General features: G+C 33.6%; 1 protein-coding gene across 1 annotated transcript in view; it reads left to right on the forward strand.

Annotated features, from left to right (window-relative positions):
- Nucleotides 1-18,926, forward strand: part of EYS (eyes shut homolog) — a gene marked incomplete at both ends in the record, with an annotated part of 784,773 nt that overhangs the window by 224,563 nt on the left and 541,284 nt on the right. The window contains 4 exons of the mRNA XM_084261159.1: nucleotides 3,589-3,708; nucleotides 5,459-5,572; nucleotides 6,723-6,836; nucleotides 7,289-7,402. Coding sequence (XP_084117285.1) covers nucleotides 3,589-3,708; nucleotides 5,459-5,572; nucleotides 6,723-6,836; nucleotides 7,289-7,402 — 462 coding nt within the window. The remainder of the gene's footprint in view (nucleotides 1-3,588; nucleotides 3,709-5,458; nucleotides 5,573-6,722; nucleotides 6,837-7,288; nucleotides 7,403-18,926) is intronic.

An 18,926-nucleotide genomic window follows, 5' to 3' on the forward strand; every position in this document is an offset into this window, starting at 1 on the left:
AAGTTTTAACTTGTCCTGAATTAGGCTGACAAATAAAATAACTGAATTTCTCACAGGAACAGAATACCCTTTATACCATTTTTCAGATTGCAGCCATTGTTTGATCAGGAAATCTGCTGGTGAAAATGAGCACTTTTCGGAGGACACAAAGGCTTTCTTAAAGTCACATGTGCATAATTTCTCAGTCTCTTTAATTTTGGAATATAAAGGGCTTAAAATTTTGAGAGAGTAATTCTGTTCTTCTCATCCAATTGCTGAATTGGTTTTACAGAGACTTAGTGGGTTTTGATCTGAGTTCCAGAAACTGTATACAGAAGAGGAATACAACAGAGAAAATAACATCTTCTATTATGTCTTATAGTTGTGACTGGTTACTTCAACACAACAATCACATATATTTATTAGAGCAGATAGTCACAATAAAATACTTTCCAGTTGTATTGTCTGAGGCATCAGCAGCATTTTCCCCATCTTTCATCCAAAGGTGGATTTTTTAACTTTCCTCAATTTTTTGAAATAACGTTTTGTATAATTTTTGCAATAAATAAGATTTTTATATTTGAAATTCTAGAAAACCCACGCAAAAGTAGGATCTCATTATGATAGGTGTTTAATGGCAAACCTAATAATACTATATTTCAAAAACCAAATTAATACGACTTGTATGTTGTTGTTATCACATCCAGTGTAAATAAGGAAAAATCAGCAACCCATTAGCATATAAGAATCTTAATGACAGAGAAAACATTGTCTAGGTTTTAAATGAAGTTTTTAAATTCTGACATGTGTTTCTTTCAGTCTGTTTCGAGTTTTTCCAAGCTGTAATTTTAACAGGAACCATATAACTTTTTCCCCAGAAGTAGTATTTGTTCAATAAGAGTGAATGAACACACATCAAGTCCTGCTGGCCCTGACAATAACCCTTAATGTGAGGTTTCCAGTTAATAGCTTCAGATGTACCTGCCATCCAGAATATAAGGAGCCATGTAGTGAAATTGCCACAAATCACTGTGTGGCTGGACTGTGTCAGAATGGATCAGAATGCAATGATCTCCCTGCAAAGTTTAAGTGTCACAGTCTGACAACTAAAAATCACTTTTGTCATGAGGCATTTGAGTTTGTCAGAAATAAATGTCTAAAGAATGCAAATGTGGCTCTTCTGAAAAAAATATTTAAAAAATCAAATTATCTGCTCCTAAATTTCCTTTATCTAAATTTATTAAGTATCTTTTGAGTGTCTGTAGCAGAAAAATAAACCAAAGCTTGCTCATTTCTTTTTACAGGAAACAGTATATGCTTAAGTACTGCTGCTGAATATGTTTTGATGAGAAACTTCATACAAAACTATATGTTTAATATTAAAGATATGCCCTGAAATGTCCACCCTTTGCTCCTCAACTTCATATATTTACTTTGGATAGATTTGTCCATACTGCAATACTTTGATAATTAATTCAAAGCACAGAAATAAAAGCATATGTAGGTCAAGATGCTATTTCCCGTCAATAAAGTTATTATATTTATTTTTAATTTTTCAAACAAAAAATATTTGCTTTTCAATTTTGAGTACCCCCACTTGGATAACATTCACATAAACACATGTAACAGTTATACATATATCTGTGTATATCTGTTACAACTATTGATTAATGTTTCCATTTTACTACTTCATCATAATTTTTTATTTCAGTTTTATGCAGTACTTCAGTAAGCAGATATTAACATGTCTTTATGAAGACAAAGATGACAGAGATGTTTAAATTTTTAATAGCAATCAACAGGGAAGAAAAACAGCTGTTTGAGGAGGTGGCACAGCTGGCACTCAAGGTGGAATAGAAACATAGCTTGAAGACACCTTTCTGCATCTACTGATTTTGAAACCAAAGTGACTGCAACTGTAGGCTGGTTTTAATATGCATTGTCTTGTATTTATGCCTCAAAGGCTTTTTTTAGAAGCCAGGATTTCTAAACCACAATATGGTTCAGCAATTTACCCTGATGGTCAAATGTTGCTGTCATCTCATCTAACCAGCTGTTCAGGTCAGGACCTCTTCAGTCATGCCAGAAGGACATGGTTTATATTTCCTTTAATTTCAAGACCATGCTAAACTAGGCCTTAGCAGGAATGAATTTGAACAATTTTGTAATAATGTATTGCGCTTGATCTGCACTTACCGCTATAAAAACAGGATTATGTTTCCATTGTTAAAGCTGTCACACTATACTGTAGGATTACAGATTTGTTTGAGCATCTTTGACCAAAGATTCTTCCTTTTTCTCCTTGTTGTGTAAAACACTGATGAAATGAAGGTCAGATAAGGGGCAACTTGATGTCACGCTACAATCTGTTCTGGTAATACCTATGCTACTAGAACCACAACATTCCTTTACAAATCTTTTCTAAAAATGTGAAGTTCAGATCTTCAACCACACTTGGTGTCCAAGTTTATGAGATGTTGGAATTAATTTTGTTTAGCTCACTGAAGCAGATCTCTGTCTTAAGTCTTTAGTGGCTTTTCATGCTGTAATTGTTAAATTAGAATAAATTGGTCCAGTCTCTCTTGATCTTTGCTGGAACATTATTTTTGCAAGAATCTAAAAATCTTTAGAAACTTTTAAAGTGTTCTGCTAATAGGAGACAAGAAAGCTATAGTTCTTATACTGCAACACACTGATGTTTTTATGACAAAATTTAAAACGGAAATGTCTAGTTTGAAACCTGTCATTTATATTCAGCACTTGGATCCTAGCTCCACACACATTTTTTTTTAATTGCTTGATATCATTTAATTAGAAGATATTTATTGGTTTTGAAAACAACTATTTTTCAGTGAGGCAAAGAATATTTACTTCCAAATATTTATTGTGTATGAGTATAAACGTGCTGTCATCAACAATGATTTTATTGCTCTATGATGGCTTCAGCAAGTATAATACCATGACAAATATAATTGAAGAATGTAAATTTATATTTTATATTTTAATTTCTTTTTAAAATTTTGTGCATATGTAGCCATCAACAGGAAACACAAATGCTCCGTGTTTCACAAAATTAGGCTTCTTATTAACTGTAAGTTAACTGGTTCAAAAAATCAAAACCAATAAGCTGTCAAGCCTATCACATCTTGTAATATCTGCTTTAGAATGGAACATATTTGAACAATTTCCTTTTTTGGCTTGAAAACATAGTATGTGTTTTAGTGTGGTGTGAAGTACACTACAGTAAAAATGGGAAGGCTTATCAAAGGTATGCTTACTGATACTTCAATAAGATTAGGAATATCTGCATAAAAAACACTTGAAGAAATTGACATTCTATCAAATTCTCTTGACTCATTGTATCTTGAGTGGGTTTTATACTACTGCAAGTATGGCTTTATCATGCAATTCTTCTGTTCTAATAAGAACTGCTTTGTATATGAAACCCAAACTTTCAAAGAAACTACAGTATTTTATTTTGTCCTAAATAAAATTTTGAAACAAAAAGCATAAAGGTACTTATCAAAATTGGTTTCTCACTTGTCTTTTTTCTCAGAATAAATGTGGTGATAAAGTTTTTATGTCTTCTGTTACTCTATTTTTCATCAGGTTTTACTGGTCAGTTGTGCGAAGCACACGCTGCCTGCCTGTCACAACCATGTGGAGCATCCAGCATCTGTAAAGATATATTGGGTGGCTATCTTTGTTTCTGTGCACCTGGTTTTATAGGTGGGTTCAAAGAAGTGTTGTTTAACATCTGTTTAAGTCAGTCCTAAGCCACAGAAAAGAAGGTTATTCAAAAGTAGTAATACCTATAATTTAGCTTAGTGCCTCTGATTCAGGCAGAAACAACTTTAGTTTTCTGGCACACTAAAGTACCTGCCTGTGTAAGAGTATTCAGCTGTAAAAATTACTGACTATAAGGGACTATTTCCACTCCAGTAACTCTTACTTTACTCTATTTTAGACAGGGAGTCTGTTTTACACTGCAACTCCCAGCCATATGCAAGTTGACCTTAATTTATCTGCCTTGTGCTTCCTGTAACAATAAGGTTGCAGTAACAAGGGTCTCAACTGCCAAATCCGCATCTGAGATCCTGTGCAGGTTTAACTACTCAGGCTTAAAACTACCCTGCAGGTCATTGTCATTAGTAGAGACTCTGACTAGATTAAAATTAGTTTGGTTATGTCAGCATACTGTCATGGTAATTCCAGATTATAGTGTTTAAAAAAACCCCATAAACCTCCCCCCAACAACAAAAAAAAACAATAACAAAATCCAAACACCATTCTAGATACAGATTCAATTATTTTAGATGTTCTGTATGATGAAATAATCCAATGCAGTAGGAATTCCCTGAGTGGCAGATCAGATCTGGAGCCCAGTTCCATCCTAACTGCAGGGACTTTGACAGAGTTCCTACATAGGAGTATGACGACTCCAGAATCTGTCAAGGAGAAAGGACACAGGCAACCAGAGGAATTGGGATCTTGAGTAGACTCCATACCTCTTAAATTCTTGTTCTACATCCTAATGTAGGCATCAATTTCAAGGAAATAATCTGTAATTTAATAGCTGTGGTATATGTGTCTGTAATATAATGGAATGCTATATCCTTTTTCTATTTTACTATTATCAAAATATAAATTGTTTGATGTTATTTGTGACAATTCTTGATGAGGCTTTATTGAAATGTTTGTTTAAATTCTTATATCTACATAATAGTAGATTAGTATTTTATAGTTTATACTTTTTCTGTGTCCAGATAATGCCCTCGAAACCCCTCTGAAACAATCAGGAATTTTTAACCTACCTTTTAGGCTTAAGTAATAATAAATCTGAAGCCATTATCATCTGTTTGGGTAATTCATATACAAAATGCAAACAAATACTTTCTGAGCTTTGTTCTACCTCAAAAGCCAGAAAAAAATATTGTTTCTCAACTAGATTTCAGCATCTATAGTTTTATCTCTGCATAGGTACAAATATATGGCCAGATCTTTTTGATTATTAGTTTCAAAGAAAACTTTGTTAAAATATTTGGTGATAATGTAAAACCTTTCCTAATATTTCCCAGAGAGCTTCATAATAAAATTAGAAATTAATAAATGAATGAAAATGTATTTTACAGAAAAAGACTGTGATAATTTAATATTTAGTCTTCGAATACTTGCATTTCTGTGACGTTTTGGGAAAACTCAGGACTTTACAGCCCTTAATATATGAAAAAGTGCAATTTTTTGAGTACACCTATAGATGAAACCATAAAGTTCCCATGACATTTTTTTTTGAACATTATATATACATTTCAATTTTGCCTGTAATCAACAGGAAATTAATCCACCAAAAATAAATTATAGCTCATTGGTAAAAGTTACCTGTACTAAATAACCTCAGGTATTTAATGTTGTTGCTGCTTGCAGTGGTGACACACCAGTGCCATGTTCCTAATTAAGTGGATCCTTAACTTCTTCCCAGGTAATAATTGTGAGATTGAGGTGGATGAGTGTCTTAGTGACCCTTGTCACAATGGAGCAACTTGTGTTGATCATCTGAATGCCTTCAGTTGTATCTGTCAGGATGGATTTCAAGGTATAAAAAATCTATGGAACTATAAATTCATGTATCTACACTGAGTTGTACGCTAATTTTAACGTATGTAAATGAGCTGCATTTTTTATTGTCATCTGAAGTTATAAACGTAAAATCAGGATAAGTGGTTCTTGGCTGAAGTTATCTACTTTGTTTTCATGACAGCACTGAACTAGGTGTTTTCTACTAGATGCTGGCTTAGATGTTGACAATGGATTAGTGGCATATACTGGAAAAATCATATACTGTTTTCTTTAAGCTTTTTAAACTGTTGGCAGATTTAATATAGCAGAATCTGAGTTAAAAATGGACGTGAAAGGTTTTTTTCTTGGCATATTTGTACAATTTAAATGAAAAATGTAATCACTTTGCTAAGTGGATGCCTTAATAGCTGTGGCCATTCTTTGCTTTCAGGTCAGATTAGGAATTTAAAGTGCATCCATTTTCTTTTCAGTGCATCAATTTTTTAAACATCGTGGATTTTTAATCATTGAAGTAAAAAGCAATCTATAATTCAGATGTCACAGGGCAAAATATTATATTTCTACTGCTAGTTATTTTCAGAACAACTATCACTTGCAATGTTATTTATTAAAATTCTTGTAAGTCCCCAAATCTCTGAATTGATGTCATTTTTCATTTATTCTTCAAATGATAAAAAATTAGGTTCACTCAGTAATATTAGCAGCAGAGGGTTTTTATACTTTAAGAAGAGAAGTGGTTATGTTAGCCATAATCTAGACTGGAATAAATGGTGTTCTTGTCTACCCTGGATTTCTTCTTCCATTGTCCGTGAGTACATCTGTTGCTTTATCATGAATACAGGAACATTTTCTCTTATGTCATTGCAATGCAGTCGATTATATTTAATGCAAATTGATTTCTATTCTTTTGTCTTCATATAATAGGAAAATTCCTTTAAGCCTTAGGAATCTTTTCAGTGACTCAACTTTTAATCTTTTTGGAAAATTAGTGAATAGCTTAAACATTACAAGTATGAACATACTGTCACAGATGCCCAAAACTGAATATAAAGAGTTTCAAATAGATTCCTGTATGTGAGCTATATTTAATTAAAGTAAATGTCAGTATTTAACTATACACGCTATACAGTAAATTCTCTCCCCTTTCCCTGATTGTATATTTATAGGCACAACTTGTGAAGCAAATATAAATGAATGTCACTCTTCTCCATGCCTTCATAATGCATCCTGTGCAGACCTTACCAGTGGCTATGAATGCATCTGCCTACCTGGCTTTACTGGTGAGTTGTACTCATAGTAAACATTGTTTTCCACATTGAGGCAGTCCACAAAGCATCCATTAAGATATCATTGACCAATTTTCTAGTGTTTCCTTCTCATTTCTCTTTATCTGCCCTGGTCTAATGTTTCATTTGCATACCAAAAAACTGGAACACTGACTCCATCTGTAAACTAAATAGCACAATATAAATTAGTCTGCATTTAAAAACGCCTTCAAAGCTTCCACAAACAGGGAAGATTAGTTACCATTTTTCAACTCAGAAATAAGTTCTTATGTATTTGTGGTAATAAGAATTAAATGGATGCTGACATTTGTATGCACTCTTCTTTATTTGGCTGATTTATGTTAGTTTCTCTATCACAACTCACTTGACATTCTTGTGTTGCAAATGAATTACAAATTGGCACCTGATTGTCTTACTAAATGTTCGTATCTTTCGTCTTTTCAAAGGTGCAAGATGTGAAACAGACATAGATGAGTGTGCTTCATTTCCCTGCAAGAACGGAGCCACCTGCATTGACCAACCTGGTAATTACTTCTGCCAATGTGTGGCTCCGTTTAAAGGTAATGAACACCAAGGGAGAGGGGAAAGCAAACATAATTAACTTTAGAAAGCATTTCTGTCAATTGTCTGAACTCATTTCACTCTTCCTACATTATTATTAGTCCTTCATTTTCTCAAGCAAAGCTTTTAAAGTGACCAGCCAATTATGCCTTAGGCTCCAAGTAATGTGAAGTAAACTTTGTTTACAAATCTACTACAAATGTTTGTTAATCAAAAAGGGTATTTTAAAAATCAGTCTGTTAACAGAGTAAGATGACTTACGAAATGAGATGCATATGCTCATTAAGCTGCCATCAGAAAGACTGGTGCCTTTCTACACATTTTTCTCTCTAATTTGATTGGTCCTGGCATTCTCTAAATTATTTTTTTCATTCTCAGAAAACAATTTCTAGTTATCTTCATATCCATTAATTGTGTGCAATTGTTTCTGTTGATGCATTTAAAGGAAATATATTTAAAATCCAAACTTTATTGTGACTTCATATAAATTTGGGGGGGTAATTTTAAATACTCACTGCTAAAATAATTTGAAGTAATAAATTGTGTGGTGTTCTTCAGCAAAATCCAGTTCAAGTGATGATCTCAATTAAAGGCGCTTGTTGATTTATAAATTAAGTATAAACACATTTTTCCTCCTGCAGTTCAATATAATGATACATACTTCGGATTCCAGAATAACCATTAAACAGCAATTTTCTTGGTATGTTGAGACAGCAGGGCTTTTCCCCTTTAGGGAAGATGGTTGCATTAAATTCATCATTCATGAGAGAAGAGTGAGCTCTAATGTTTGTTGTTATTATTTTAGTTAATGGTCAAAATTTAGTTTGTCATTTTTATTAGTTTTAATTTATGTTCTGCTGAATAAAATCTAGTTTAATAACCCGTAAATGAGTGCTGAAGTATCAGCATTGCTTCTGCTCAGAAAGATGTGAAATAATTTTCTGTGTAGGTTTAGAAATACTGGTCTCTTAAGCATTTGTTTCACAAGGAGCCAGATTTTCAGATGACTTTGGTATGCATTTAAATATTTATATGATTAACATTTCAGAAAGTCAACATTTCTGTAGCTATCATTTGAGACACTAGCAGTGTCTAATACTCTCAATGGAAAAAGGAAGCCCTGCTGGTAAGATTCATAAATGGTAACTGAGATCCTCTGAAAACATAATATTCTTGAGACAGAATGTCTAGAATCTATAAGATTCTTGTTGAAAGAAAACATTTTTGACTGTTTAGTTCTTTACTCAGTACCTGGCAAGATCAAATTCTTATACCAATGTTACCTAGATTTATAAATAAAACCAGAATTAATTTAATATGAAAACTCTACCTCAGCTACACACCATCTGTTTCTTCAGTATTAATCTGCTGTAAATGTAGTCTCTTTCACAGTAAGCCAGCACAATGGGTAGTTAAAATATATTTTCTAACTGTGTGAAAATATTTAGGTTACTGTGGACTAATTACAGATTAATTTATTAAGAAAGTATATATATATATTATTTTAATGGCGTAAATTTATATAGGAATATATGGGGGGGTATTAGTATTTTCACATAGTGTCTTGCTGCTTCTGCTAGTGGAAAAGCATAAATGCTACATTATGAATGTTGTCATTTACTTGGAAAGAAATCTGAAGTTGTATTTCCATAATACATTGTAATAGTTTGATTCTCCCATCACAGAATCTCACTTGGAAGGTATGCACCACTATTAGGAACACACTGGGAGCCAAAATGGACTCTTGTGGTTTTGCCCCAGCTGACAGCAAAGTAGCACACATCTCACTCTCCCCTCACAGGATCGGGGGAGAGAATTGGAAGAATGAAAGTGAGAAATCTCACAGATTGAGATAATGAGAGTTTAATAGGGTAAGCACAAGCTGCAGACACAAGCAAAGCAAAACAAGGAATTAATTTACTACTTCCCACCGGCACTCAGGTGTTTAGCCATCTCCAGGAAAACAGGGCTCCATCATGCATAACACTTACTTGGGAAGAAAAACACCGTAACTCTGAACATCTCCCACCTTCCTTCTTCTTCCCTATTGTCTGAGCTGAGCATGAAATCATATGGTAAGGAATACCCCTTTGGTCAGTTGGGGTTAGTTCTCCTGGCTGTTCTCATTCCAGCTTCTTGTGAACCCTCACCCTTCTCGCAGGTGGGATGGTGTGAGAAGCAGAACAGCCCTTCACTCTTTGTAAGCACTGCTCAGCAGTAATTAAAACGTTCTTATGTTATCAACACAGTTTTCAGCACAAATCCAAAACACAGCCCCATACTAGTTACTGTGAAGAAAACTAACTCTATCCCAGCAAAAAGCAGCATACCTCTACCATACAGAGCATAGAACTGAGGAATTCAGTGCATGATTTGGACACACAGGTGCCTTCAAACAGAGTGCCTGTCAGATTAAGCTGTAAATGGATTCTATCTGTAGAAACTGGTCAGTGTACGTTTATACTTATTTCTTTTCAATTTCTTTGACTATTCTAATTTGTTTTTTTTTTACAAAGAGACTATGCAAGTTTACAGACAGGAAGTTTTCATTTTTCCATTTTTCTTCCCCTTTATTTCCTCTTCTTTTTAAAAAGAAAAAAAGGAAAACTCTCTTTTTTTGCTTTGTTTGCATTTCACTTCTTTTGAGAACAAGTATAGCTACTTCTCATTTTTATGTTCTGCAAACTTCTTGCTATCCTGAATATATACTTTTATATTTTAACAAAATTTTACATTTCTCCTACAGGTGTAAATAAACAGAAATTGTATTAAAGTAGTATTGTATACTCATGATTTCCTGTATTTTTCTTGTGTGTATGTTTTTTTTTTTTAAAGCATAGATTTGTGTACTTTGACTAAATATTTTTTTCATTCCACTGGCTTCTGTAGAATACAGGAAGACTTACAGAGCTTTTAAGAACAAAGATGCTTGAGCAGTGGCATGTACCTGGATTTTTCCTGAAAGTCCAGGATGTGTAAATTAACCCTGCACATCTGATCTGTGAATGATGTTTTAGTTGTCCTATGGGCAAAAACCTTTTTAGAAAATCCAATTTCCATGGTAAAGTAAATGCACAAAGAGCTCTGGAGAAGTATGACTTTGAATGCTGTTGCTGTAACCCTAACAGCGACCAATCAAATATATTCCTCTCCATCAACGTTCTCCTAACAGAGGATTTTCCCATCACTATTGTAGCTCACTGGTCTTTCTATATAGTCTAGTATTTCATTGAGATTATTGCCACTAAAACTGCTACTTTCCATTTTTCCAAAATGTTCAGCTGACCAGAATGAGGATACAGGCAGTCCATTTATTTATAATTCAAAAGGAAACAGAAGAAACTTGTACGACTTCCAGATATGAAATAGCATACTTGTCAACTGCTAATAATGTTTTAATTACTAAATATGATAATTGAACTCTTTTCATCCTATTTCAGACAAGTTCCTTATACTGTGGAGGAGAAAATTGAACCTCTGTTTTCCAAAATCATAGAACTTTTCCTGTAGTCTTGATAATGTGTACAATAATAAACTTCAAAGTCCATATACTTTTATATCATAACTCTTTTGACCTTGGTTTGGAGGAAACACAAGATTTGACGAAAGAAAAAGAAATCTATGCCAGATTATATTGGACATTTTTTACAGAGGACATTCTCAAGTTGAAAACAAAGAAAGGGGATCAGTTTTTTTCCTGTTGCATTCCCTACTGGCAAAGTAACTACTGGAACCAGAAGCAGGAAGAAAGATAAATTAAATTTGGGTGCAGGACAAATCAAACATTTTAATATTAGCAACGGGAGGCAAACAGCTATAGTTCTGGCCAATATATTTTCACTGATAGTCTCTGGCAGTAATTTATCTATTGCAGTGTTAAGCCTCTCAGCCTCTTATGAGCTTGATTCCATTATATTATCCTAGCTGGGGAGTTGTTATAATAACTTTTCTATTATGATATTGATTCTACAATTCTAGCCTTCCTAATAGAATCACAGTTATTATGGAATTGATATTAAGTGCTTCAGAAAAGAGCAGAGTGTGTGTGAAACATATTGTGAGACTGCATCTCATTTAGGGGTCCTAATAGTTTCATGGAAGGTAGAATGAAAACTCCCATGTCTATCACGAAATACTGTCTTGTTCCATTAAAAATTAGAACACAATTCAAGAACAGTGCAATTTAATAAATTTTATACTCCCCATTGTTAAACTTTATTTATATTTTACCAATACTTATATCCATGCTGTTCCTTCCATGTGGAAGCATGTTAAATGCAGACTTGAAAGTATTTATTTACAGAATATGAGGAAGCAGAAGTTGAAACAATCACATTTTAAAAACAACATGCCCTTTAATTTTCACTGAAAAAGATAAAACCCCTTAATCTTTTATGCTAATGAGTAAAAAATATTTTTCCCACGCTCAAACCTAACATATTTTTCAGTCCATGGCTGGTCTCCATTATAATTTAGCAAAGTACATTTTTTGTCTTATAACAAAATAAATAGCCCAAGGCCGAAACTCATTATATTCTTCCATCTGTGCCAGAAAAATCAGAATGTTTTTTTTTGATTGCTACAGTTTTATTTGCTTTCTTTAGTTTTAAGCCTTCATATAACTTAAAGCAGAGGAGCACATCAGTTTACACATTTTATCGTGTACCTGCTCAGTTGTATGAAGGGAACAGGATGGATGCCTGTAGTGCATTCAATTGTATCTTAGTAGAAGACTTGCTTAAATGATCAACTGATAAACACTGGTGTACTGTTTCTTAGTAAAACTGGCCCACTACATAGTAGATGAGTCCTTCTTGCACTTTAGAGTTGTCCCAGAATCACCTATCTGCTTTCAAGGCATCTCAAAGTGTTTTACCCCAACTGTTAGTTGTGTTCATCCATACTTAGATGTATTGATGGTTTTGTTTTTTTATCAGAACCTTGCTGTAAATATTAAAATATTCTTCTAATAACCAGGTCCATATCTATAAATGCAAGTTTACTGTTCACCACTTCTAAGTGCCAACATTTCATGTATCACACATCAATGAAGTTAAAGGTAACTATTAGAAATTAAGTCTTTGCTGAGAGTGTAGAAAAGTGGGATTGTCCCTGTATCAGTAATGCTGCCTTTCGTGGTTCTTAGCATGCAAAAGGACGATCCCACTGCGATTTCTAGACCAGCTAATTTTTACAGAAAATAAATCAGGACTTTTAAGGCTGCTTTATTCTTACTTGAGATTGAAAATTAAAACCAGATCTTGCAGTCGCACATCAAGTGCAGATTTTCCCCATTTTCTACACTGGTATTTAAGGAAAAGGTGAACCAAACTACCAGCATTTCTGGGACCCATGGACTGAGCCAGTATTCTGCTATTCCCAAAGAAACCTCAGGAGGGAAAAAAGAATTAAAATGTTCCTTTCAGGTAGAGATTGTATATTTGGTATGTGATAGCCCTATATTAATATGACATGAATATTTTCCTTTTTCTTCTTAAAAAAATAATACATTTTTTAGTTACTTGCTTTTAATAAATGAAGCAAAGAAGTTTATACTTTGATCCAAAATATTACATGATTCATTTAAAAAAATGCACCATGTGTGTTTGGTCTAGATGTTGCTAATAAGTATGACCTTTTTCATTAAATGTATTTACTTGTAGAGGGAAATGGAAATTCAGTTCTGAGGAAATGTCTACTTATTTGTTGCAGCCTTAATGACACATGTCTCCAAATGTGTTCTATTTAAGATTAAAGCAAAAATGGTAATTGCCCATTAAACATGTTGCAAAAGAAAGTAAACTAGTGAGAAAGGCAACTCAGCAGAAAAAAAAATGCTTAAGTTTGTTGAAAAGCAAGAGTAATAATGGAGTTTTCAGTATAGGACACTCTATTACAGGAACAGCTAATTAGAAAATAGATAATAAGTAAGAAATGTAAGTGCTCATGAAGGCAAAAAACTAGAGTAGAGATAATGGAGCAATTACTTTTTCAGTGCTCACAGGCCAAATCTCGGTCTTTCCTGTGCCAAGACCCATGCAAAGAGGCAGTTTTGCAAGACCTGTGGCTCTTTCTAGCATATCTCAGTGTAAGAGCATAAAAGAATGTCTCCTGTTCAACATCATTTTATACCTGGTTTTGCCACTCTCTTGACACTGAAAAGCCAAATAAAACTTTATTTAGGGGAAAAATAAAACTAGAGCATAGAGCTATGAAGGGCACTTTGCATCACATAGGAGCTTTTTTCCCAGGTAGAGAAGCAGAGTGGCCACATTTGTGGTATATCACCTAGAAAATATGCATTACCTCTAAGCAATAAAGAAAAAGGTTGGTCTAAAAGGCTATGCAGTGCCTAAGTGGGAATCAGTATAAACTGGGACTTGCTGTTGGCTTATATAAGAAGTCACTGCAGAACTTCTACAGATTTTTTTTTTTAATTTCTACAAATTTTTTTATTATTTCTATCTAGATAGATAAATTCTGGTCTTTCCGCATCCAAAATGAAAGGCTTCAGAGAGCAAGTCTTATGTGTAGCCATTTCTAGTATCAATTTATACACTCCTGGGCACATTAAATATTCACAAGGATCTGGCAGATACAACAAGATCTGTACGAGACCCATGGCCTTCCAGAACAGCACCAAGAACCCAAAGGCATCTCTAAAAGCTCTGGTTGCTTAAATCTGCCCATTTAAATTCACTGAGGCTTGTGTTCCAGTTTGAGCTCTGCTTTCAGTTTGCAGCTTGGGACAAAAAAATTTCTAAGCCTTTACAGCTGTAAGTACTCTGGGAATATTGCATGTGTAAATCCAACCATCTACAACAGATAAGAGGTTTTAAATTCATGAGTCATTCTGTGTGAGAATGGTGTACAAGAAGCGTAGTTATAGTAAAGAGCTTTAAGTTATGTAGATGATAGAAGGCATATTCATTGCAAATGAGAATCTGTATGTATTTGTCCCTTAATTTTCCATGAAGTATGTGCAAACCACAATTTTTTTAAAGATAAAATATGGTTGTATTTTCCCCATCTGCCCTACAAATTATGAGGGCATCGCTGTTGCTCAAAGAAAAGTTTACCAAATTTCAGGTGTGGGGGTTTGTTGTTGGGGGTTTTTTTGTTTGGTTTTTGGAGGTTTTTTTTTTTTGTTTGTTTGTTTGGTTGGGTTTTTTCCTTGCTGATGAAACAGATGTTTGCTGCTTTACTTGGAACAGGTTGCCCAGGGAAGTGGTGGCTGCCCCCTCCCTGTCAGTGTTCAAGGCCAGGTTGGATAGGACCTTGAGCAACCTGGTCTAGTGAGGGGTGTCCGTGCCCATGGCAGGAGGGTTGGAAGTGATTTTTATGGTCCCTTCCAGCCCATTCTATGATTCTATGACTTTTCTCTGTGATGCCTATGTAGGGTCATCCTCCAATACACAGGTAGAAGTAATAAAATCATCCTGGTAGCATCTGCTTGAAATAAAGTCTGGTCAATCTGTCAAACTTTAAGAAGATGAAAACAGCATCTCAAAACACAGAAGTCTTTTGGCCACCTGAACTAAAAGTGGCCATTACTATATAATGAAAATAACACCTACAAGTCTTAGGCCATAAGGGAAAAAATAGTTTGATATCAGGTTTCTGTAACTTTTCCACATTTATTAATAATTTCAGTTGAATTCTGATGTAATAAACAAAGACAAAATAAAAACAGATTAAAAGCATTCCCACGTATTTAGGCAGGAAATACATTTATGGTAACTGTTTACCTTAATATTATTCTTCTTTTATTTTCTGAGAAACAGTGAAGCATGCTTTTATATTGAAATGTGAAATGCACAGATGTGAATACAGACATATCTACATTGTTTAGCAATTATAAATGTGTGTACTTTACAAGAAAAAGTGTATCTAAACAGTATTTTGAACTTTTGTTTTTTTCTATTTTTTGCAGAAATTTATACAGGTATGGAGCAATAATATGTGCATGTCTGTGTGATTTTCATTTTAAAATCTGGGATGTGGGTCCATCTCATGCTTTGTCCCAGCATTGCTGCATGGTTTGCATTATCATATACAAAGGATTCATGTTTTTACTTGAAAAGTGCTAAGTATTGCTTTTCAAATATCCCTCCTTTAGAAAACAAACGATGATTTTCAATTAGTATGGATTTCACCAAAAGTGCCTTTTCACAGATTATATATAGAATCACAAAGCAATTCCTTTCATGGAAAGTAGAATTTGCATTCCACAAAAAATAATTGATTTGATAGAAATTTAGCTGAAAGAGAAGACTTTTTGGATTTTTAAACTTAAGAGTAAAACTTTGCTAAATTTCAAGTAATATCAATACATGCATGCTTCAGCACTTTTTTTTTCATCCTATCCCCTCCAGTATGCTGGGTTTTTTTATTTACATTTGCTAGCCTTTAATCATCTCAGTTGTGGAGGCGTTTTGTTTCCTTATGCCACAAATTAGACCAAGATAAGAAGTCATTTTATAAAATAATGGCAAGATTAGAGGTATATCTGAACTTTTCAAAGATACATAAAATTACTTTTAATAGAGGCAATTTCATATTTAGCATATTGGCCTTGCCTGTGGCAGGGGGGTTGGAGCTCTATGATCCTTGGGGTCCCTTCCAACCCATGCCATTCTATGATTCTATGATTTAGACATTTAATTTTTATAGTTGCCAGAACCTTGTATTTTAGACATCTAACTTATTGCTTATTACTTTTTCTGGGATTTTATGCTAAGTTTATGAAAGCCTTTGAGGGTGGGAGCCATTGACTTGTATAAAGTTGATGAAAACCAGAAAAAAACAGATTTCTCTGAAGTGATCAAATTTTTAAAATTAATACTGTATCTACCACTTTCAAAGGAACAGTCTTAGGAAAAACAAAGTTACGTATAGGTTGGAGGCAAGGATATCGCTTTGGAGGTTTTTTCTTTTGTTTTCATACAGAATTATAGTGCTGTATGAAATACACTGGATTAGCTCCCATAGCTAAACAAATTTTTACTTTTACTGAAGGGTATTCAATTTACTTAATTTACCTTAAAAAGCAGTGGTGATTCACTCTAATGTTAGAAGTGTCTTTTAGCTGTGTTGTTAAGAAGTGAGTTACAGAAAGATTAAAACTTAACACTATTGCAATGATGTTATGATGGTAAAAGAAAAAACTCCTAAAAACATAGAAAACATCTAAGAAAACATATTTACCATGGAACAATCACATCAGTAACTGGCTTTTACTTCAAATATTAAATTTTTTTAGTGTAATTTTGAAAAAAAATTGCTATTTGAAAAAAAAGGCTACTGAAATCCAGTGATACCAGTGTCATAAGGTTACACGAGCTGGACCCCAATAAATTTAAAAAGAAATATAAAACCAAATACCTTTCAGTTATCCTGTGCCTAAAGATCTCATACAAAGACCAGATCAGCATCACAGTTTCCATTGGAGCAGCTAGTAGAACTAGAACTGTGACACTCACTTCATTACTTCACAGCACAAATACTTTCTCTGACCCCAATCTAGTGTCCAAGAGTAGATGATGATACACGGTCAGTTCTTCCTCTGTTGTGCCAACCCTCCCACGGACCACTTGGAAACGACGGCACTTGGTCTGTCTTGAGACTGTTCTGTCCTCATGAGTGCATATTTAACAACAGATGACTTCGTATTATTTAGGAAATTACACCCTTATTTTCTGGAACTAGCTATAGATAGTTTGGTTTTGCTGTATTGTCATAGTCATGCCAGCATTTTGCAATCAGATATATTTTGTAACTAATTCAGTCCATACTTCTAAGGCAAAGTGCTGACTTTGAAAGTTGTTGTCAGATGTAATTCCTTAATATGTTAGTAGCAAATGGCTTTTCTATTAAGTTATTTTCCAAAAGGCATCACATTGAAGAGATGTCATTTCTAATTATAATAGAAATCTGTAGTACACATGAAAAACATTTTATGTACAGATCTATGCTGAGTAAATAAAACAAACCAGTGTCAATATTTTCAAATACAGAAACGAAAGCTTATCTCAGGTAATTTATTGTCTGTCATTTTTTAAATTATGCTTTTGAATATTAATAGTAACATTAACACGGAACAGTATTTTTCATTTTTAAAAATAATCTATTTCTCATATTATGATACTTAGAGATTCTACTGTAGAAGTATTATAAGCAAACACAGTAAAAAGAGAATGAATTGATATTAGAAGCATGACATTTCTGAATATGCAGTATGCTTCTCATTCTTAAACAAACAAAAAGGAATTTGCAAATTAAGTTGCCATTATTTGATATACATTGTGTGGTAACAGAGAAGCACAGTACATGCTATATGTTTCTCTCTATATAAAGAAAAGTGTAATATTTAATCCAACATAATGTGTCACTGAAAAGAAAATTGTCCTTCAACTGACTGTGTAATTCAATCATTTGTGCTTATACTTTTGGGGTTTGCTCAGGCTTGTTGTAATGGATAGGCCTTTAACTGTCTAGTAAAGTAAAGACAATCTATTCATGTAATCAATAAAATACAGGAAGAATTAAACAAATGGAAAGGTTAAATTTGTCTAATGGAGATAACCATGGTTGGAGAGATGTGCTGAACTTATTAATGAACTTCTGTGTTTGATTCTTTCACATTTCATCTGTTGAGCAGACTTTCTCTTTTTTGTCAGCTTGCTGTGTTTAGTAACTATTACCTTTTTACTCTGTGACGGGCAGTTTAAAAATCCTGACATGTCAGGGAGAAGTTTATAAACTGCTTCAATGGCACAGCATTCCCTTCTGTTAACAATTATGGTCTTACTATTTCAGAAACTTACCAGATCAAGTGAGAACTTTCCTATAGTTAGTAAAAAAATAGACATACTAAAATTAATCAGCTACAGTTAAACATTTAGTATGCATATATTAGCACAAAAATTCTCTAAAGAACAGAGAAAATGTAGAGACCATCAATTCCATATTATGATTAATCTACTTTAATAAACAATTTTTTCACCTGTATCCTGTTTGCTGCTTGATTTATCCAAATAACTTTAATTATACAGGCAGCCACCATTGCTTATTGCTATCCAATCTTCATCTTTGTTTGGATATGCACTTTTTGAAAAAAAAAAAAAATCTACTTTGGATCAGCCAACTTCCTTTTCTTGTTTTCCTACTACTTGTATTGATTAGCATTAATAATTATTATTTATTTTCAGACATGTGTTAAAATAGTATAAACAGCTGTGATCCTTTGAATTAGTAAACATTCTTTCAGATTACTAATACTCAACACTGACAGTTAAAAAATTCAGGGCAATGAACTGAGTGGGTGGGTGACAGTCTTACTGTTTTCTTGGGTTTTTGTTTTCCCACTCTTCCACTTTGAATATGAATGAGATCTTTGCCATTTCTGCCAGTAGCAGAAAAAGATTTTTCATGCAGTGATACGCAGGAAATTTTGGGTGGGAGGATAAAGAGGCTGAATTTCTAATTAAAGAGTGAGAAAGGTTGCTTGAAAGAAGGCATTGA

Source organism: Gallinula chloropus (genome assembly GCF_964237585.1).
Source record: "Gallinula chloropus genome assembly, chromosome: 3".
In the NCBI taxonomy this organism is placed as follows: Eukaryota; Metazoa; Chordata; class Aves; order Gruiformes; family Rallidae; genus Gallinula; species Gallinula chloropus.